This window comes from Alnus glutinosa, chromosome 3 (assembly GCF_958979055.1).
Source record: "Alnus glutinosa chromosome 3, dhAlnGlut1.1, whole genome shotgun sequence".
Classification (NCBI taxonomy): domain Eukaryota; kingdom Viridiplantae; phylum Streptophyta; class Magnoliopsida; order Fagales; family Betulaceae; genus Alnus; species Alnus glutinosa.
The window spans coordinates 872806-894958 of record NC_084888.1 but is presented as its reverse complement, the minus strand read 5'-3'; the positions used below and the strand labels follow the sequence as shown (position 1 = coordinate 894958).

At 37.4% G+C, this 22153-nt stretch overlaps 5 protein-coding genes across 6 annotated transcripts; 2 read left to right on the top strand and 3 right to left on the bottom strand.

Annotated features, from left to right (window-relative positions):
* The first annotated feature begins 1411 nt into the window (after nucleotides 1–1411).
* On the top strand, nucleotides 1412–4781 carry LOC133864960 (laccase-11). Its single transcript, XM_062301413.1, has 6 exons — nucleotides 1412–1665; nucleotides 1771–1922; nucleotides 2019–2263; nucleotides 2996–3124; nucleotides 3211–4134; nucleotides 4510–4781. The coding sequence occupies exons 1-6, from the start codon at nucleotides 1567–1569 to the stop codon at nucleotides 4638–4640; spliced, it is 1680 nt and encodes a 559-aa protein (XP_062157397.1). The 5' UTR covers nucleotides 1412–1566; the 3' UTR covers nucleotides 4641–4781.
* A 494-nt stretch (nucleotides 4782–5275) lies between these two features.
* LOC133865032 (ultraviolet-B receptor UVR8) lies at nucleotides 5276–7544 on the bottom strand. The gene is made up of 4 exons (XM_062301501.1): nucleotides 7214–7544; nucleotides 6745–6961; nucleotides 6339–6657; nucleotides 5276–6069 (listed from the first exon to the last, which is right to left on the bottom strand). The coding sequence occupies exons 1-4, from the start codon at nucleotides 7501–7503 to the stop codon at nucleotides 5585–5587; spliced, it is 1311 nt and encodes a 436-aa protein (XP_062157485.1). The 5' UTR covers nucleotides 7504–7544; the 3' UTR covers nucleotides 5276–5584.
* Nucleotides 7545–8212: 668 nt separating this feature from the next.
* Nucleotides 8213–12942, top strand: LOC133862205 (putative glucose-6-phosphate 1-epimerase). Of its 2 annotated transcripts, none has more exons than XM_062297970.1 (10): nucleotides 8213–8394; nucleotides 8710–8820; nucleotides 9326–9439; nucleotides 10096–10147; nucleotides 10620–10757; nucleotides 11001–11099; nucleotides 11361–11458; nucleotides 12006–12113; nucleotides 12215–12296; nucleotides 12738–12942. In XM_062297970.1, exons 1-10 carry the CDS (start codon nucleotides 8327–8329, stop codon nucleotides 12801–12803), a joined length of 936 nt encoding a protein of 311 aa, XP_062153954.1. In that variant the 5' UTR covers nucleotides 8213–8326; the 3' UTR covers nucleotides 12804–12942. The 2 variants fall into 2 exon arrangements, with proteins under 2 accessions (XP_062153954.1, XP_062153953.1); XM_062297969.1 differs by having other exon boundaries at nucleotides 8692–8820.
* A 21-nt stretch (nucleotides 12943–12963) lies between these two features.
* On the bottom strand, nucleotides 12964–14937 carry LOC133862563 (pentatricopeptide repeat-containing protein At5g66520). The gene has a single exon (XM_062298395.1). The coding sequence runs from the start codon at nucleotides 14890–14892 to the stop codon at nucleotides 12964–12966; it is 1929 nt and encodes a 642-aa protein (XP_062154379.1). The 5' UTR covers nucleotides 14893–14937.
* A 959-nt stretch (nucleotides 14938–15896) lies between these two features.
* LOC133862562 (syntaxin-112-like) lies at nucleotides 15897–21750 on the bottom strand. The gene is made up of 7 exons (XM_062298394.1): nucleotides 21520–21750; nucleotides 21340–21411; nucleotides 20139–20198; nucleotides 19646–19740; nucleotides 19451–19520; nucleotides 19231–19334; nucleotides 15897–16809 (listed from the first exon to the last, which is right to left on the bottom strand). The coding sequence occupies exons 1-7, from the start codon at nucleotides 21637–21639 to the stop codon at nucleotides 15912–15914; spliced, it is 1419 nt and encodes a 472-aa protein (XP_062154378.1). The 5' UTR covers nucleotides 21640–21750; the 3' UTR covers nucleotides 15897–15911.
* Between the last annotated feature and the right edge of the window lie 403 nt (nucleotides 21751–22153).

The window sequence follows — 22153 nt, the reverse complement described above, 5'->3', positions numbered from 1 at the left end:
TAGTGGACCAAACTATTAATGATCCTGATTGTGATTGTGTTGAAATATATAACTTTTAAAGTAAGAAAGAGTTTTTCGAAAAAAAAAAAAAATCATTTTTAAGCTTATTGTAAAAGCGTGTTTTGGCAATTTTTAAAGCAAAAATATCAAAAAAGTACTTTTTGAAATTTTTACCAAATATTCTTTGTGTTGAGGAATGAGAGTTTAAGCTCACACATAAAAATAGTGTTGAAGTATTAACTAAACAAGTAAATTTATTATTTCCTTTCAATTTAAACGTTTGAAATAACTAATAATTTAGCACCCTCTAAAATACAATTCCCACCTTTCTCTCCATTTTATTTTCTCTTTTCAAATCAAAAATATTAATAAACAATAAAAAATACAAAATCATCAATCAAAACTATTTTTATATTTATTTCATATTCGAACACCTTTTTAAAGAAAAAACAAAAAGCATCATGAAAAAATAATAATAATAATAATAAATTAATAATAATAATGACACTCGCTAGTTACGCGGGACCCTCGGAAAAATATATAATATATGGTTGTCTCATTTCTTTGCTTTAAGATTTCAGTTCCTTCACCTTTAGAATGTTTGTAATATATGGGATGGTGGGAATTAAGCAATACGAAATTCCTCCACGAAGCGGCTTAATAAGATGAATCAGCTCTTTAATTACCAATTACTACTTTTAAGCGTAATTTTGTATACTAAGACAGTGAAAAGCATGATTTATTCTTATTTTGCCAAGGAGCCCAATATATTTTTGAGTCATTTATTTCTTAAAACAAACGGCTTAAATCGTGACAGTAAATACATAAAAGGAAGAAACAAATGGGTGGCCGAGAAAAGTGTTAAGGGGCCAAATCATCACTTTTCCTAATTAAGCTGTTAAGAGTGACCGAACCATCCCATAATCTGTTAGTCGTCACCACCGACAACCGTCCCTTAACACCCTTTGAGTACCTCTCTTTATCTTTTCTTTTTATTTGCTGCCATAATCGATCTGAAGGGCCCAAGTAAAATATACTCCAACCCAATTCCTTTACACTTCTCACCAATAAGGCACTTTAATTAGGAGGAATCTTTCCCTTGGATGCTAAAAAGAATCCTTGATAGTATCTTCATCCAAAAGCCTATTCCTTTTCCTTGACGAAAAAGCTTAGTCTGTGGATCATGGGGGTTGGGTTGGCTGTATGTACCTCTCATGAGACCAAAATCTTCAAATATTTTAGTTTTTTTAAAAAAATATTAATATAAATACCTACCCGAATGTTTCTGGGTACTTCTTGGCAGGCTTAGCAATCTCAGCCTCTACGTCAGTCAATCTTTGGAAGTCTCTTTCAGTATTTTGCTTACAAGCTTTGATGTACAACTCCTTCACAATTCCAAGCTACCTAATCAGTAATCAGCAGCACAAACCCTTTTCCTTTAGCAAACTGATCGATAGCTAATCATTATCTCCATACATTCATATATACCTCAAATCTGTACCTCCATGGCTCATCCATACAGACACTAAACCGTACCCCGGCCAGAAGCTTTTCTGACAGACAAAAATGGCTGGAGTTTTTTCTGGGGTCGCCTTTCTTTTCTTTGGATTTCTTGGCTTATTCTTTTTTCCAGCTGAAGCAGCCATAAAGAAGTACCAATTTGATGTGAGTGTTGTTGTATTATATTATCGCATGCACAAATTAAGTGTAGCTAGCTAGCTGTTCTATATATTGATCATGACGGGTTTCATTAATTTCCATTTTTTTCAGATTCAAGTGAAGAACGTGAGCAGATTGTGCCATGCAAAGCCCATCGTTACCGTTAATGGGAGGTTCCCAGGGCCTACGATATATGCTAGAGAGGGAGATAGAGTTATCATCAACGTAACAAACCATGCGCAATATAACATGTCAATTCACTGGTAGGATATATAATTGCTGATACAAAACTGGGATTTTCCCACTTTTTTGTTGTTGTTGTTGTTGTTTATTAATGGCTTGTTTGGAGATGTTTGCAGGCATGGACTGAAGCAATATCGAAATGGTTGGGTGGATGGACCAGCTTACGTTACACAGTGCCCAATCCAGACTGGGAGCAGCTACACTTATGACTTCAATGTAACAGGACAAAGGGGAACATTATGGTGGCATGCACATATCCTTTGGCTGAGGGCTACAGTCTATGGTGCATTTGTTATCATGCCAAAACCTGGCATCCCGTTTCCTTTCCCACAGCCGCACCAAGAATTGGAAGTTGTGTTTGGTGAGTTTCAAGTAAAGACACATTTTCTATATATGTAAAGAACAAAAAAAACCCGATAGATATTTTAGCAATTTTGCTGATTGGAATGTTAGTAATTCAGAAAACAAATGTGAGATAGCTAATATGGGGTTAGAGCATCAGTATTGAGCTCTCCAATTCAAAAGTTTAAGCAAATTTTAGAGAAAAACCCAAAAATCCTCCATGCATCAAACTCTCTAAGATTTCTTCAAAATAGGTTATTCAAAAACCCTCTCTAAATTTAACCTTAAAAATCCTTGAGCCATTTTTTATTATTTTTTATTATTTTTTATTATTTTTTTATTTTTATGATTTTCTTTCATTGGGAATGAGATAAAGATGATGAATTGTTAAAGTGGTTGGTGTCAAAACTAATAAAAAATAATATTCATTTAAAATAGAAAAATATTTAGAGAGTTTGATGTAGGAATCTTTTTAAAAGTAATAGATAAAATAAAAAAAGAGTAGATTTTTAAGCTAAAATTTGGAGAAAATTTAAAGAGCTTGATACAGATGCTCTTATTTGCCCAAGCAAATTTTGGGCTGTTCGCCCGCTTGCTTGAAGAGGTGGCACCCCATAAATATTCTTTTACATTGATAAAGACCAGAATTGCTAGCATTCCGACCGGTATAATTGTCGGGAATCCAAATTCCAAAAAGCCACATAAAAGATAGCTAGAGAGACTAATTTCTATAATTCTTATTTTTCTGCAGGAGAATGGTGGCATACGGATGTGGAAGAGGTTGAGAAGCGAGGGGCAAAAATGGGCTTGCCGCCGAATATGTCAGATGCGCACACAATCAACGGAAAGCCGGGGCCACTTTTTCCATGCTCTGAAAAACGTAAGCATGATAATAAGTTATGAATTCGAATTATGTCAGTTAAATATTTCACGTGTTTAATCATTTCACTATTAAACTTGTTGCAGATACTTTCGTAATGGAGGTTGAATTAGGCAAAACGTACCTCCTGAGGATCGTCAACGCTGCCCTCAACGATGAGCTTTTCTTTGCTATTGCTGGTCACAGCATGACAGTAGTGGAGGTTGATGCAGTTTACACAAAGCCATTCACCAGTCAAGCTATACTTATTGCACCTGGCCAGACCACAAACGTGCTGGTCCAAGCCAACCAAGTCCCCGGCAGATACTTCATGGCCACCAGGCCTTTCATGGACGCTCCGCTTGCCATAGATAATAAAACCGCCACCGCAATACTCCAATACAAAGGCATTCCGAACACCGTCCTCCCCACCCTTCCCCAGTTGCCTGCATCCAATGACACAGCTTTTGCTTTGAGCTACAACGGGAAGATCAGGAGCTTAAACTCTCCACAGTATCCTGCCAATGTTCCCCTCAAAGTTGATAGAAACCTCTTTTACACTGTGGGTTTTGGAAAGAATTCTTGCCCAACATGCGTCAATGGAACTAAATTCCTTGCTTCCTTGAATAACATCTCTTTTGTGATGCCACAAACTGCCCTTCTCCAAGCTCACTACTTCAACATTAAAGGAGTATTTAGAACTGATTTCCCTGACAAGCCTCCAACTCCTTTCAACTATACTGGTGCACCGCTTACAGCAAATCTTGGCACTGCCACGGGAACAAGGATTGGCAAAATTGCCTTTAATTCTACGGTGGAGCTGGTACTACAAGATACCAATCTTCTAACAGTTGAGTCACATCCATTCCATCTCCATGGCTATAACTTCTTTGTCGTCGGGACCGGTATCGGGAATTTCGATCCTGCAAAAGATCCAGCAAAGTACAACTTGGTCGATCCTATTGAAAGAAATACAGTTGGAGTTCCCACCGGTGGTTGGACTGCTATTCGGTTCAGAGCTGATAATCCAGGTACTATATACTTTCAACAAAGCGCACCAATAGAATTTACAATGCAACATATTGATTACTTTGATAAATTATACAACTTTCTGTGTCAAAATTTCACCCTCTTTTATTAGGATACCAATCATATGGAATTATATACCCGAATTCCTGAAAATTTTGGTAGATAATGAGAGAGGGGGGTGTAGTGCCCGAGGTGACCGAGCAGGTCTCCCAGCAGTCCTGAATGTAGGACCCACCTGTTCAAAGCACCTCAAGCCCCAAATCTTTTCCCTCATTCGCTGTCCGAATTTCTTATTGATCCATTTTTTAACCAGCGAGAAAAATTGTAGTTGGCAAATAAGCATTCATTGCACTAACGATCCTAACGTGATTGTCTAGGTGTTTGGTTTATGCATTGTCATTTGGAGCTCCATACAGGCTGGGGATTGAAGACGGCATTTCTGGTAGAAGATGGACCAGGACCAGACCAATCTGTTCTGCCTCCTCCCAAGGATCTTCCACCATGCTAGCACTCGTAGAGTTTTCAAAAATGAAATTCTTCGTTTGTTTATGTGGGAATTACTGCTGTTCGCTTTCGTCCTGAAAAAGTTGCAGGTGTAAAATTTGAGGAAATAATTAAAAAAAAAAAAAAAAACTATGGTTTGAAGATTAATTTACTTGGAAGTCGAAAAGTAATAAGCTCCAAGTAATGTATTAAAAATAACACTTGTTTTAGTCCACTTTTTCACTTCACTTCTTACTACTTCTAAATCAATTTATAGAACTTGAATTCCAAACGCCTTTCATTTGCGAGCATCTTTGGCAATGTTGTTAGATCAATTCCATAATGAGTATTGTTTTACCCACTCCAGTTCCACCGAATAGTCCTATTTTTCCTCTGAGGCAACAAGGAGCTGAAAGATCTACTATAATTCTTTGTTTCAAAAATAGATAATTTTGTATCTACTAGGTCGGTTGGTAAGACCAAACACACTACAAACTACAATTCTTACAAACTCATGTGACAGTTAAAAGGTAAGAAAATTAAACTATAAAATTTGACAAATAAATTGAATTATTTGATAAAACAATTCCTGTTTGTTTCCCTCTTTCGTTCAAGGAAAGAAAAAACAAGATAAAATTACAATTCAGTTTCCAAATGTAATTGTAGACACCCGTATGTGATGAGATAGAGATTTTCAGTAATTTTGCAGCATTGCTAGCAATTTGAATAGTAAATATAAGAGAATTTTTATGGGATCCACTACGAGCAGGTAGATGAGATATACATGGTCTCTCACATTTGCTGCTTAGATTGCTAAAATTGCTACTAATCAATTGTTAATAGAAGCTGGTAGTCATTTCATAGTGTCGTTTCTTTCGCTTCAAAGGCCGAGCTGCTATCCCTATGATCACATGGAAGCACATGTAGGCTACTTTAATTTCAAGAATCCAATAAGCCATATGAGAAACATCATTCCGCAATCAGGGCTAGATTATGATCAAAACCTGACACAACTTGTAAAACCTCGCAGCCTTGTAAAGAATCGAGCAAAATTGGCTCAGCTTCATCACAGGAGCTTCCTAACCCAAGCCTGCCATTCTTACCGCAGCCCCAAACCCACACTTCTCCCTTAGATGTGAGAGCAATGGAATGTACACGCCCTCCTGACACTGAGACAGGAATTTCCTCACCCAATCCTTCAACCTCCAATGGGACATTCTCTGGCCCTGTCCTTCCCAGCTGAGAACTGTGATTCCATCCCCATGAAACAATGCTTGTGGCATCTCCCATGGTATCCAATGATGTAACCTTGCAAATTGCCAAAGAATGGCCAAGACCTGATGCCATAGACAGGGGAATAAAGCTTATGTCAACTGGCAACATTCCCAAATCTTGCTTTACTCTGCCCAACTGACCATATATGTTGCTCCCACAGCTCAACAGGGCGCCATTACCTGAAATTAAAGAATCAGAACATTTATGCATTTTTTTATTTTTTTATTATTTTTTTAAAGATGTGGAACCCCTTCAAGGCAGGTCATTTCGTGACCTATCCTTGTCGGGTAAACTCCGGATACACGAATGTACACATGCCCGCAAGAACGGAGTGAGGACTCGAACACGCGATCTCAGGGTATTAGCCTAACAAGTCGACCCTCGCGGGCATATGCATACGTATTTTACAATCCCACATGCACAAAACCGTATACAACTATTTACTTACGGCAAAGCACCAAGGAATGATCAAGCCCACACGCAATGTCTACAACTTCAACACCATGTAGTTCTTCAACTAAACAAGGTTCCCAAACTATTGGCATATGTTCCTCTTTCTCCATTCCTTCCAAAACCAGCTTCTCCGCAACTTCAAATGTCGAGCTCGAGAGTTGTCCCCTGTTTTCTGATATACCCGCATTTGAATCCAAAGGAGACGTCTCAAAAGAATTCCCAACCTTTCCTAGCCTAGCATCAGCTGAATAACCCCAGCCAAACAAATTCCCATCCTCAGTCTTTGCAAGTGCATGCCCCCAGCCAAACGACACCTATCAAATGAAGATGCACCTCAACAATGTTTCCCACAAGCTCATGCAAATTATAAACCATGATGTTTGCTAGAATAAAAAGCCCACCTTGGCTATCTTTTCTCCCGCAAGTGCTTCAACTCTGGAAGGTACAATCGCCTCGACGATTCCTTTTCCAAGCCCAAGCTGTCCACGCTTAGACCTTCCCCAGACCCACAAAGATCCATCATCTCCAATGACTGCAGAAATTACCCCAGATGCAAATGCAGCACAAACTCTTACTTTATCCAACCCTTTTACTCTCTCCGGTTCATTCCATGAGTCTCTGCTAAAACTCAAATTTTGAGAATCAATAATGTATCTTTCCATGTAAAATTGGATACGAACCACTCACGATCAGAACCCATCAAGCACGTATCCATTAATCATTAGGACGTCTCTGCTAAATGTTTATATCTCCAATACACAACTTCATCAAAATTGGATGAAAACGAAAACGAGAGAGAGAGAGAGAGAGAGAGAGAGAGAGAGAGAGAGAGAGAGAGAGAGAGAGAGAGAGAGAGAGAGAGGGATAGACCTGGGAGCAAGAAGGCCACGGCCGAGCTGGGATTCGTTGTTTCGGCCCCAAGACCAAAGCTGACCTTGTGAAGTGACGGCCAAGGAGTGGTAGTGTCCCGCACTCACACTCGTCACGTCGGAGGGGAGCCCCTGGACCCGTGTGGGCTCGTAAGCGTCGCCAACAAGCCCCGTCACCGTGGTGGGCAGCCCCAGCGCACCCTGGCTCCCATCCCCAAAGCTCATCACCGCGCTGCTCATCCATCTTCCAAACCCTTCCCCACAAACCCTAAATTCTCGCAATTTCAACATTTACCCCCAAGACTTCTTCTTCTTCCCTCCTACAGTCCTACTGCTATGCGATTTAGCTAGGCTTGCTTGAATGGGTCTTACACTAAGCTTGGGCCTTGTATACCCAGGTGAATAAAAGCCCAAATGGCCCACATAGAATATGAAAAAAGAAGAAAAATTGAAATTTAAAAAAAAAAAAAAAAAAAATTGCCAACAAAATTATTCCAGTTTTTTTTTTTTTTTTTTTTTTTTTAATTATATATATATATATATATATATATATACATATTTATTTTAGAGGATTTAGGTCCTTTATACCTTCTACCCCCTTTGAGTTTTTCTTGCTTCTAATAAAAAAGTTTATTTGATAATCTTTTGTAAAAAATTTAAACCCTTACGATTGTTTTTGGTAAAAAATGATATGATTTTCCAATTTGTTGTTGGATTTGTACGACCAACTCAAAAATTTGATGTAGATTTGAAATTTGGTTGTATAAAAATTAGTAAGGGATGATTACGTGACTTCATTAATATTTTTTTTTTAAAAAAAACAAATTATATATGTGGAGCGTAATTGTATTTTTACAATCATTTTTTTTTTTAGAAAATCGAACTCGGTCTTAAATCTATCAAATTGCGAAGGAGAGATTTAAAGTTATTATTATTATTATTTATTTTTTTTAAGAATATCCGAATTTTGACAAAGCATAATAGCACCAACGGCATAAACGACCGCAAGCATTACCCTGTGTGAGTTCGTTGTTGCAGTCTATGAACATCTCTCACTACTGAGTGTGTGTGTGTGAGAGAGAGGCAGAGACACCTTAATTACTGTTTAAAGAAGATGGCGATGGTTTCTACGGCATTCTCGCTCCCGACCTTAAGCCCTCCTAAGCTTCGACGAGTCAACCGGTGAGTTTCTCTGTAATTTCGGTTCAGTTCCTTATCTTTGAGGAATGTAATTCCACCTACGGCTTCCGACAACATAGGTTGCCATTATCGTCTAAGAGAAATTCTATTTTTCCATCTCCATTTATATATATATATATATTAAATCTACCATCTAAGTCCTACAGATCCAATGATAGATTTGAAAAAAGATGGATGGAAAATAGAGGAATAGCAGGTCTCATTGTTTAATGCGGCAAATCAGTCAAATCAGATTTCAATTCAATAGGACACTGCGAGAAATTTAAGGAATCAAAACAGAAACGGTTATTGGAACAGGTATTATTCCGGTGTGGCGTATGCAAGTGTGAGCAAAGAAGCAGTGGGTGTGCGAGTTACAGAAGGGGAAGGGAACTTGCCCAAGGTTGTGCTCACTTCTGCTGGTGGAAGGTACTTGCGGGTTCTTATTTCCTTTTAGTTCGTTGCATCCCACAAAATGCGGACCATCACTTATCCCAGAAGTTAAAATTGAGAAATTAACTTAACAATTAAAATGGGAGTTGAATTATAGAGACAGGATTCAAAACCTTTATTCTGATATCATGCTAGTTATCCCAAAAGCTTAAACCGATTGGAAATGATGAATTTGATAATTTAATTAATATTCTAATATTAAGAACTCCACTTGTTAACCTAGAAATGTAAAGGATTATGATCCATAATAGAAAAGATGAAATTTCTATTTTCACCCTTTGAAAAGGGTTGGCTATACCATAAATTTAACCCCCTTCTCCCCCTCCCTCCCTCCCTCCTCTATCCTGATTTAATAGATATAAACTTATCAATTTGAGGAAAAGTTCAGGGTTTTGTAGTTTACTGATATAGAGGATCGAGTCTTTTATGATAATAGGTGCATATATTGGCTTACAAAGATGATTGAATTTGCTCTGTGCAGCGAGGCTGATGTGTATTTATTTGGAGGTTGTGTCACGTCTTGGAAAGTTGCAAATGGCAAGGACCTCCTTTTTGTTCGGCCAGATGCTGTGTTTAATAAGAAAAAACCAATCAGGTTGTCTTCCTGCCACTCTCATACCTTGAACTCTTGAGTACTTTTCCTCCATTTTTTTGTACTTTTTTGCTCCATTGCTGGATAAAGTGGTTTGAGTTATGTAGCATATTGGCTTATGATCCAGATATTTGTTATTTGATCTTTACGTTAATCACTATCTTCCAATAATTGAAGTCTCTCTCTGTCCAAATTTGAGAAACTGATACCAACAAGCTGATTCTCAGTTGGTATGTATTGAGCTTGGCATGTGACCTCAGGTTAAGAGGTCACAAGTTGAGCCAGTTGACATTATTTAAGGTAATATGTTTCAAGAAATTATCATCTAACGAATTTGTTAGGTGTACTAAATTGGAAAGGATGACCCGAAAAAAAGGGTCATAGGCAAGCTTCACTTGGGGTGCATCACAATGACAAAAAAAGTACTCAAACCCTACATCTTTCAGTGTCTGAAAAATTATAATGGCTAAAGAGAATTTATATCCTACATTAGTACATTTTCAATGTTTAAAGGGAATTATTGAGACAAAAGAGTAATTTTTTCAGTGTTTTTGGAGTCATAAATTTCTGTGACTACTTAATACAGTGCATGTATTGAATCCTATTATTACCTGAAAACTTTGGATTCTTAGATGCTGACTATGTCTTTCTTGGAATAGTGGAGGCCTTCCACATTGTTTCCCACAGTTTGGACCTGGCCTAATTCAGCAGGTATGACCTTCTATAGTTGTGCCTATCTCCATTACTAGTCTCCATATTTATTTCCTGCATTCCGTATGGTACGAGTTCATGAACAAAAAAAGAAAGTATACTGCATGAGATGATTTGATTTCTAATGAGCTATATTGAATACATGATATTGGGAAGCAGCAAACCCATTAGTTTTACTACAGCCAACACTTCATCCTCCTGGCCATCAGTGGATCTTTTTATACCTAAGTTACTAGCACTTGGAGATTGATATTAGGGTTGGATTGAAAAGTATATCCTAATGTTGGTAGAAGTTCTAGTCTAGCCAAAAGTGATGGATGATCACTCTCTCTTTCTAGTCAATACCTGCGAGAGCCTGAAGATTTTCTCTTTGAAAAACTTTTGGTATTTGTCAATAATTACACAGTTTACTTTATTCTTGTGTCTAATTGTCTATTTTTTTGAACGGTGGAGATGTTTATGTAATGAACAGCATGGATTTGCAAGGAATGTGGATTGGTCAATTGTTGATTCTGAAAATGTGGAAGGAAATCCTGTCATAACTCTATTACTAAAGGATGGTCCTTATAGTCGTTCCATGTGGGATTTCAGCTTTCAAGCTTTATACAAGGTCAGTTGGTCACTTCCCTCTTATGTAAATATTGTTAAGCTATGTGACTCTGATAACTAATCATCACCTGGGTGTGTACCATGTATGCAATAGGTGCAATTTTACCCATTAACGGAGTGTAGCTAATTAATATCTTTGGTTTCACGTTACATTATTAGTATCTTCTAGATTCTTCATGTAATATTGCATTTTGTATAATATATAGTTTCAAATATAACTTACTATTTTCTCAATTCTTTGCAGGTCATTCTAACTACAAAAAGCCTTTCCACCGAACTAACAATTACAAATACAGACAATAAGCCATTTTCATTTAGTACTGCCTTGCATACATACTTCCGTGTAAGTATCATAGTTATCATCCTCCTGGTTTGAACCAAAATAAGATTTCATTTTGATACTGTTACTTTTGGTGGAAGAACTTAAGATTAATATTGGAAGAAAGAAGATAGGAGGCAATTGCTAGATGATTTCACTTTGAGATTCTGAAAATGACTTGCATATTTCATCCTTAACGCATAGTATTAAGGAATTCAATTACATTACATCTGCTTGCAAAATTAGATTCAAATTATTACATTAATTTTCGACATCGTCATGTAGGCTTCTGTGACAGGGGCATCAGTTAGAGGTTTGAAAGGGTGCAAAACTCTAAGTAAAGATCCAGATCCTAAGAATCCGTTGGAGGGTAAGGAAGAAAGGTCTGTATCATCTTTCAAATAATGAATTGCTCATATTCCACTAACGAGTGGATTAAATTTATATTGTTTTGCTTTTTCTTTAGTCATTAGCTGATAAAAGTCTGCAATACGGATTTCACTAGCAAAATAAGCAGTTCATTAATTACTACTGTAATGGTGTCATTTGTGACGTAAGAAAATGTCAAGCATTATTTAAGGAGGGCTTTCTTTGCATAGGCATCCTCAAGAGAGATAACTTGGATATTTTGTAAGACCAGAAATGAGATTCTACTGTTTTATTGGCACAGATTGCACGTGTTGGTCACGTGGAAATCTGTTTGTCACACTTAACACCAGATTTGGACCATAGGGGACACTGTTTGGTGGGGACACTGCAACAGGGCTGGTAGTTTTGGGTGGTAAAGTAATTTGCCTAAATTATTCTAACTGCTATTTGAAACAGTTGAGGATAGCATGAATTCTTATAACTCCTTTCGTTTTGCATCAATCTCTTAATGAATTTTTCAGAAAGACTTTTATGCATCTTCTGACATTCTTAAAAACACAGGGATTTGGTCACTTTTCCTGGATTTGTAGATTGCGTCTATCTGAATGCCCCTAATGAATTGCGACTTGATAATGGCTTGGGTGATACAATATCTATCAGGAACACCAAGTGAGTTGCAAACCTTTGATGCCTTATATTTGGTTTCACCAAAATCTGTCATCAATATATCTTTGCTTAACATTTTTGGCTTTCTTTCCTTACCCATGCAGTTGGACAGATGCAGTTTTGTGGAACCCTTATCTTCAGATGGAAGCTTGCTACAAAGATTTTGTTTGTGTTGAAAATGCTCAGGTAATAAACAGCCATATTCTTTCTGAGTTAAACTGCCTCGACTTGGGTCTGTATTCTTGATACTGACTGCTGGCTAGATGATGCATCAAACCAGCCAGTTCAGTCAGCAAAGTGCTTATTGGAAAAGAGCAATGCTACACATCAAAAAAAAATTCTCCAAAATTTGGTTCCTAAATGATGTGTCACAATCTCATGTGATCTATTATTTTGAGAAATGTGTCACCATCTCATGGGATTGTGACACATCATTTGGGAACCAAATTTCAGAAGAAAATTTTGGGAAGTTTAGCATTTCTCATTGGAAAATAGCATCTAAAATGGTTTTATCTACTTTTTCTTTATCATTCAGCAACAAAGTGGCCTGCTGATTGAAATTTTTTATATGTTATCCCTGATGCTAGAGGCTTATCAAATATCTGCATCTTTTCATTCCCAATTCAGATTGGAAACGTCCAGCTAGGGCCTGAACAATCTTGGACAGCGACACAGCATCTTAGCATTGACTGAAGAGTAACTGTTGCTAACTTTGTTCACAATGGACTTACTGTCTTAATTTCAGTATTGTGATTTGAGTTTTGCATTTCCAGCTAAACAAGCAAATAATTTGGTTTGTCCAAAGTTCTTATTGAAATTGACATGTTTTTTATTGGTATTTCCATTTTATACATTATAGATTCGACGAGTGATGCATTTGAGGTCTCTGTCTCTGTCTCTGTCTCTCTCCTTCTCGCCAGTAATCTCCACAAGAACATTTCCCTCCCTTGAAATGGTGGAAACGAATTCTATCCCGCACAACAATATCCCTAGCATAAATCTTGGAGATGAGCTTTGATACTGTGTGACAATCCTCACACACCCGAAGATTCTTAAAAATCCGAATGGTTGTCTCTGGTTTAGTTCTGATTAGCCCAAATGCAACAGCCAGCTTCTCACTATGATACTGGATTGCTCTTTCTTTCTCCTCATCCTCTAGATCAAGTAATAAGTCCCCTGTTGCAGGTTTATACCCTTCTTCTCTTAGTTTCTCTGCAATCCGGTTCCACGTCTGATAAATCTCTTCCATCTGTGGGTGGGACCCATCTCCAGCTGAAAATTCATGGACAATACCATTTAAGCTGATTGCACTGCACCCTGGAAGTTTTGAAACTCCTCGGTGTTTCATCTGGCTTCTCACTTCAAATGCTTGGTCCCATTCCCCAGCTGCAGCGTGAACTCTTGCCAAGTGAACGTACCGGCCCCCATGTGCAGGGTCAATTTCAATCAGGATTTTCCCTATCCGTTTCCCTAACTCAAGATGTCCATGAATCCAGCAAGCGTTGAGTAGTGCCCCCCAAATGGCAGCATTTGGCTTGAAGGGCATTTTCTCAATTAATTCTTTTGCTTCCATAAGCAATCCAGCTCTGCCTAGAAGGTCTACCATGCACCCATAATGCTCTATTGTCGGGTTCAACTTATAAACTGTTGTCATGCTCCTAAACATGGATTGACCATCGTCAACCAACCCTGCATGACTGCATGCAGTCAAAAGTGCCGTGAAGGTGATCAAATTTGGCTTAATTCCTGCTTGCTGCATTTGCACAAACCAATCAATAGCTTCTTGTCCCTGACCATGTATTGCAAAACCATTAATTATCACTGTCCATGCATAGATACCTTTCTTCTCAAGTTTCATGAAGACTTCTAGAGCTTCTTCCATGTCACCACACTTGGCATACATGTCTATAAGAACACAACCCAGGATTGGATCAATTTCGATTCCGTTGTCGTCCATATAGGCATGGATCCATCTGCCTTGATCCAATGCTCCAAGATGTGCACATGCCGAAAGTGAGCTTGCGAGCGCCACATTGTCGAGTTTGACGCCCTCAATCTGCATTTGATGAAAAAGGTTCAGAGCTTCCTTGTTCAGTCCTGCCCCAACAAAGCCAGAGATCATCACAGTCCATGAGATCACATTCTTTACTGGCATATCTTTGAAAAATTCACAAGCCGTCTCTATGTTGCCACATTTTGTATACCCATCAATCATTGAGTTCCAAGAAACAATGTCTCGCTGGGAAAGACGGTCAAAGAGGAGATGTGCGGATTCGATGCTGCCAGAGATGGCGTAAACATGAAGTAAGGAATTCATGGCATAAACGTCCAAGCCAAAGCCTGTTTTTATGATGTGAGCATGTATTTGTTTGGTTTCTTCCAAAGCCGACAGACTGGAACATGCTTTGAGCAGGAAAGGGAAGGTGTAAGCATTATGTGGCACTGAGTGAAAGAGCATTTGATGGTACAGAAGCAGGGCTGCTTCTGGCTCATTGCTGTTTGAGTATCCCCTGATCATGGCGTTCCACATGAAAGTATTGGGTCTGCTAATTCTGTCAAAAACCTTCGGAGCATAGGTCAAGCTGCCAAAATCTGATGAGGTGCTTGAAGCTAGGAGCCTGCTCATCGGGACAGGATCTATAATGAGACCTGTTTTATAAATGTGAGCATGAATCTGCTTCATTTCCACCATTGTTGAACATCTTTCAAGCAGAGACAGGGTCTGTGCTACATTTGATTCCAAGGAGAGCTGATTTGGTAGATTCAGCAAAACGGGTGCCATTGAATGGTTTTTACAAGTGACAAAAGTGTTAGTGGTTCATAATGAGAAGACGATGAAACGATGAGGAATTGTTTCTATGGCTATGACTTCATTAGGATTTAGGATAAGGTCCTTTTTATTTTTTTCTTACCAAGATAAGGTTCTTGATATTGACAGGAATATCCTTTTCTAATTTCTAGCAATCAAGTCGAATTTTTGTTGGTCCCTTGACCAAAAAGAAAAGAGTTTGCTAAAAGAGCCAAACTGTCACACTCCGATCCCACAATGGTCACGCTAAAGTATATTTTTCTTTTATAATACTTTCACAAATATCTGTCTATAATAATTTTCACAGGTACGGTTAACCAGGGCATCTGTATTCTTTAATATGTTCTATAAATTATCAAATAGCCCTCCAACAATTCTATATCCACCTGATAAAATTATCTTTAATATTTTTTTTTTATAACACTTTCACAAATATCTGTCTATAATAATTTTCACAGGTTAATTAGGGCATCCATATTCTTTAATATGTTATATAAATTATCAAATAGTCCTCCAACAATTCTACATCCACCTGATTAAATTGCCTTTGATATTTTTCTTTTATAATACTTTCACAAATATCTGTCTATAATAATATCCACTTGATTAAATTGTAAACAAGACATTTAAACCTAGTACTCCAATATTTCAGTAAGTGACTACAATTCACCCCTCAAATATGGTAAGAGAAAGAAGCAGCAGATAAAAACAGACAAGAAGAGGAGGAAGACTATTCTCTCTTAGAAAATTGTCCAAGTAATCAACTCAAGCAAATTTAATTTTCATGAACATTTATTTACCATCAACTAAAGCCAAAATAGCCAGACAGGAATCATTCTACCTAAAGCCAAAATAGCCATTAAAGCAGAAAAAAAGAGGAAAAAAAAAAAAAAAAAAACCTCCATGAGCTCAGAAAAGCTCAATTAGAGACGAATTTACATAGCAACAAAAAGGCACTTGACAGTCCCCAGATGATTTTCTGCCTTGTTCCATCAAGAAGCCAACGTAGAAATGATGCACACCAACAGTATAATCAGCACTACAGCGCAAACCCAGTGAGCCCATTTCTTGTTCTTCTTCATTTGACTGGCGTAGTAAAGACTGTTAGTTCCCCCACTGATAAAGTTACCGGCACCGGCCAAATTCTCTTCAATGTCATCAACCTTTTCCCCTTGCGTCTCAACCAGAACAGCCATGTCAAGGAAGACCTGATGAAGCTTATTCAAGCTCCTGCGAATATCCACCACGGCCTCGTGCCTCTCTTTACTCCTCAAATCCACCTCTGTTTTCCCTTCAAATAACTGAACTTTCACAGCCCCTGAAACCATCTTTTCAATCACCTCCTCGCTTGGTACTTCACCGGTTGCAGTGTAGTACCTCCTCTTGAGATCCTCCTTGTGATCTGACAGAATCTTTTCTCTCAGGGACTGGAAATCATTCATCATTTCCCTGAGCTTGACTCTCAAACCACTCGTGACCGACATCCTTGTCCTATCAACAGGAGTTCCCTCTTTGTATGCTTCTGAGATTTTGCGATTGCTCACGTTGGATCGATCAAGCGCTTCTAGCCTTGCCTGGACAGTCTTGGCTTTTCGGAGAACTGCAACCATGTCTGCATCCATTCTGTCTCTTAGCCCGCGAAGAACTTTAGCGCTGTGGGTAGACTTTGTCTCTTCATTCAGGTGTTGAATATCAAACAAGAGATTGGTGATCTCTTCCATTTCGGCCTTGATTGCATCAACTTCCTGAAAGAACTGAGAGAGGTTCGGTTCGTCAGAGTCTTCACGATTGTCTTCAAGGTCCTTCTGGGCCTGTCTCTTCAGTTCCACATAACTTAAGAACGATTTTGTCATAAGATCATTCATCTTTGCAAGAATTTGCAAAACCCACCTGCCAAAATATCAAGAAAATCCATTTAGAGACGAACCAAGAAGTATAGAAACCCAACGGATTTTAGAAGAGAAATTCAGGAAGTGTACTCTTGAAAGATTCAAAATTTGGATCGACTTCCAAGATTCACTGATTCCCTCTAAATTACTGCTCCAAGAGAACTGAATCAAACAGATAACGTACATGAAGTTTGAGACATGCACTCAAGAAAGGGAAACAGATGCAACAATAAAAAAGAAACTAGTACTAGTGTATGCATGGCTTCCTCAAATCTTTGGTAATTTCAATGTTCTGATTACTAAAGAAAACCATGAAGTAAGCAATGAGTAGGGGAAATAAGATAAAAGGAAAAACCCATCACAACAGTACCCAAACCAAAAAAGAAAAAACGAATGTCAAAGCCTAAAGAAACCATGGAAATCTGCGAGTTCAAGAATTGGTTTGCAACATGAAAATGAAAAACCCCCCAACATTACCCGTTAAGCATATGGGATTAAAGAGTCCTTGCAATTTGAAAACTTCTCAAGCCTATGAAAACCAAGAAAAAAGAAAGAAACTTAAAGTGGGATTCCGTAAGACCTTGGAGAAATCGATATCCCTGCTCTGTGAAAAGGTTGTCAAATTCCGAAGATCTTCCTTCCTTCTCTCTCTCTCTCTTCAGTAGGAGAAGAAACTGTTCAATTGGGGGTTGTGATCGTTCGGTTTCGTTACAGTTCTATATACATGTGTTTGAATTTCAAACTTTCGTTGAGGTTTTGAAATAGCCGTTATTTTAGAGGCGGGGGTTGTTATTCACCCAAATTAGCCGGGCTCGCTCTTACGACAGCGCGTCAATTTTTTATTTTTTATTTTTAGGGTTAAATACCTTACGCCATGTGGTTCATAACTTTTATTTTTTGTTCTTTCAAATTTTATTTTTTTTTATAGGTGATATTTGTGATATGAAAATAGATGGAGATAGTACTTTTGTCCATTTTTCCGTCCAAAACTAACGGATTTCTATGTCAACGACACGTGACACCATTAAAATTGCGACAAGTGGCTGCCATATTTTTTTTAAAAGAAAAAAAATTGTAGGGGTGGCTCAGTCACCTTTTTGGGCCACATAAGGGTGGTCGACCAACCCTATTTTAGCAAGGGGTGGCTTAGCCACTCCCAAGGCCATTTTTGGGGGTGGCTAAATCACCCCATGGCCCTCGGGGGTTTAGGGTGGTTCGGCCACCCCAAGGGCCAAGACATTTTTATTTTTATTTTTTTAAAGCCTCAAAATAAAATTTAAAAAAAGAAAAAGAAAATGAAAATGAAAATGACAGCCATGTGTCGCAATTTTAATGGTGTCACATGTCGCTGATGTGAAAATCCGTCAGTTTTGGACGGAAAAATGGATGGAGGTACTACCTACGGAAAAGAAACGAAAACTAGGAGGACAAAAAATAAAAGTTTTAAACCACAAAGGGCAAAAAGGTATTTAACCTTTATATATATATACATATATTCTGAGCATATTTAAAGTCTGTTTGAGTTTGCGATTTTAATAATAGTTTTTCAAAAATGTAGTTAAGCGTTTGGCAAAATCGTTATTTGGCCTTTAAAATCTCATATTAACTTTTAAAATTTTGCGTTTCAAAAAAACATCCTATTACCTTCGATTTGAAAAAATAATTTTTTGTATTTTCAAATCATAATTTTTTAAAAATACAATTCTCAAATAATTCATTTTTTACGATATAGTTTAAAATTGCATTTTTTGTTTATAAAATCGCTATCTCCAACACACCATTATTAGTTAAGCTTATGACATACAGACAAAAAAAAAAAAAAGAAAAAAAAAAAAAAAAAAGAAAAAAAAAAAAAAAAAAAAAGAAAAAAAAAGCTAAGGAGGACGATGATTTCCACTGTTAAGATAGAATGCTTCCAGAACAAGATAGAGAGTCTACTCATTTTGCCACATTATAAGGGCAAAAAAGTAAGACTCTTCTTACTTTTTAAGATGAAAAGACAGGAATGAAATTGAGAATTTCTTAAATGATCGGGGTAATCTTTCAATCCATATCGTTGAGAGCTAATTTCACAGTTAAAGAATCACCCTTCAAGATGAAGTTTTTTAGGTTAAAAAAGACTGCTATGTGAACAGTAAGTAGGGCTGCAAGAGCTTCTCCAAAATTTGGTTTGCAAATTTTGGAAATATCTCTGTTATACTTCGAATGTATTTTGGATGATCTTGTTCAATGTAGTAGATCATTGACTTTTCTACCAACAAAATATGGAGATCATATAACAACATTGTCACTTGTACTATTATCCTGTGAAAACTCCGACACAGAAACACTGGTTAGCTGTTGCTCTCTGGCTCAGCCCCAAGCTTCCTCTATATTATTGAACTCAACCACTCTCAAGCAGATTCTTCAGGTCTCTATTCACTCCACCTGTTGTTTCTTGGCCTTCTCAGCCTCAAGCTTCCTTAATGTTGTCGAACTTAGTTTCTCTCCACTAGATTCTTCAGAAACCAGATCTACAACTTCAATCTGCAACAGATCCTTGATATTATGGCCTATTTTTTGGACAAAAGTTTCCAAGTAAACAAAAAGAAACACTTTCAGAAATTTCTACATGGATCAACACTGGAACTGGAAACTCAAACCTTTAGTTGTGAAAAACCTCTGTCCGCTCTTTTCTTATTAACTGACAGTCCACCTGGTAATGTCTCCTTGCTGCCAGAAAACCAAAATCGAGTTAATCAAGAATTATCTGCTAGTAAAACATTTAAATCAAATATCACTCTATGACCTTATTTTAGAACTAGTAAGATGCAATAACATATTCATCAATAACAAACCTGACAACAATTGCCTCCAAATTTTCATCTACAATTGAAGGGCCATAGGGGTCTGTGATAGGTTCAACTTGCACTACCAGCTCTGGCTTGATAGACTGCGCATATATATGCATGAAAACCGAAACTGAAAATTATCATTATAAAAGAAAAGCCTGCATACAATTATGCTGTTAAAAACTTATGGAAAATTTTATGATGCATTGCAATTGAGGTTGCGGGATCAATGGTCCCTCTGTTTTGCCACCTACTCCTTTTGCACGGCAACTTTCAGTTCAATTGCCTTCCACCAGAATAAAATACAAGTACCTTCTTTCCCTTTAAACCCTTTATTTTGTAAATACAGACATCCCACTTTCAGACGTGTAGCAGTAAGCCATCATGGCAAGATGGTAACATATAAGGGAAACATAAACCTACTCAATCCCACCATCCCAGCTACAATACATAAACATGCCTAATAACCCATACAGAATGTAAATCTTCTACCATATACCTTGATGTAATTTTCAACATTATGGATCCTTTCCTCAATGGGCTGTATTATATCTGAGAACTGCAAAAGATGGAAAAAGTAATTAAATCATACTGTCTTTATGTATAGGGGAAATTTCAGAAAGAAAAAGGAGCATAAGGTTGGCGTCAACAAAGTCCATGAATGAGACGAGGAAGAAGGCCATAAATGAGACTGTATACTAATATTGAAGTAGGGCTTGATGCAGCGTGTTCTGGTACCATCAATAAAAAATCTACCAAAGACAAGAGGACTTTACAATTATTGCATAAATCATTATAAAGTCGATTTTAAACAAGCAAAAACTGCCGGTGTGCTTCTTAAAAATTAAATGCACTCCGCCACAAAATAGACCAATGTTATCTCGTGGGGCATGACTCCACAAGACACATGCAACCTAACAATTTCAATCTTTTTACAATTTGAATCCTAGAAGGAAAGAAAGAAGAAAGACAATGTAACATGGACCTAATATCTTATTTTTTCACAATGACCATAGAAAGAACAACAGCTTTTGTTCGTCCTTTGAGTTGTGGGCTAATGCCTATATAGGCAGCTAATTACCAAGTATGGATTTGAATCCCAATAAGACATAAACTTTGTCAAAACTTGAAACTGAATGAGGATTACTAACAGAAAATTTATACCACAAATCAAATCAAAGAAATTAAATATCACGAACGACTATTCCTCCAAAAAAAGATATATATATATATATATATATATATATATATATATATATATATATATATATATATATATATATATATATATATATATATATATATATATATAAAAGGCTCCTAGAAACAAAAGTTTAGACATAGCAAAGCTAGTTGGATCTTAACGATTCACAACCAACTAAAATCCCAGCCATGCAATAGCTGCTAATAGATGAAATTGCATGGTCACGAGTACCCTTTAGATCTTCAAAGAATTATTCAATGCTCCAGAAGCAATATTCCTCCCTCTCACATAAATGGTGGCTCCACCATTTATGAATTCTATACTAACTTCTAAATGCAACATGAACCCAGATTTCAAACGGCTATAGAAACCAAGTAGATATGCTGCTAAGTCAGCATAACCAAATGGGCATTCCAGAAAACACAACACAAGCCCTTGTACAATCATATTACCGCCAGAGTTCTAGTAAAAGGGTTTAGCAAAACAAAAAGATTACCTGCTTGTTAGTCAACATCGGTCCGTCACAAACTCCAACTACTATTCGATCCCTTGCCAGCTCTACCGCTGCCTAATTCACCATTCTCACCCTAATCAACCTCATCAAATCCCATCATAATAACAACAATAACACCAATTTTAACAAATTAATCAACAATAAACACAGAGAGACTGGGACCTTGAGAAAGCGGCGGTGGCCGTTGTGTAAACGGTCAAAGGTACCGCCGAGGACCACAGCGCCGTATGAATTCGGCGGAGAAATCTCGGACTTTACCACCGGATCCTCCGGAAACGACATCGTTATGGAACTCTGTTTTGCACTTAGTTAGGTGTGTTGTCGTTGGAGGCTTTGGGTCCGCAAATGGAAACCAACCACTTCCTATACATAACTGTTGGATTTATTTAAGGATCTGGCCCATTTGGGATTGTATTAGCCTATTAGGTGCGGCGGAGAATGAGAAGTTCAATGAACCTGGACATTTTGATCAATTTTGGGATACACGATTTAGCGCGTTTACATTTAAATACTTTCTCAGTAATTGGGTTGACCCTTGGGTTTTTTAATTTTTAATGAATTTGTAAATATTTATTAAAAAAAAATGATAACATTTATATTCGACTAAGGATAAGGATGGGTTTGAAATTGTGATTTCATAAATAAAAAATACGATCTTAAATCAAATTGCAGAAAATGAATCGTTTAGGAATTGTGTTTTTAAAAAATTGCTATTTGAAAATGCATTTTCAAATCGCAGTCAAGGAGATGCTTTTTTGAAAATGCAAAATTTTAAAGGCTAATCTGCGATTTTAAA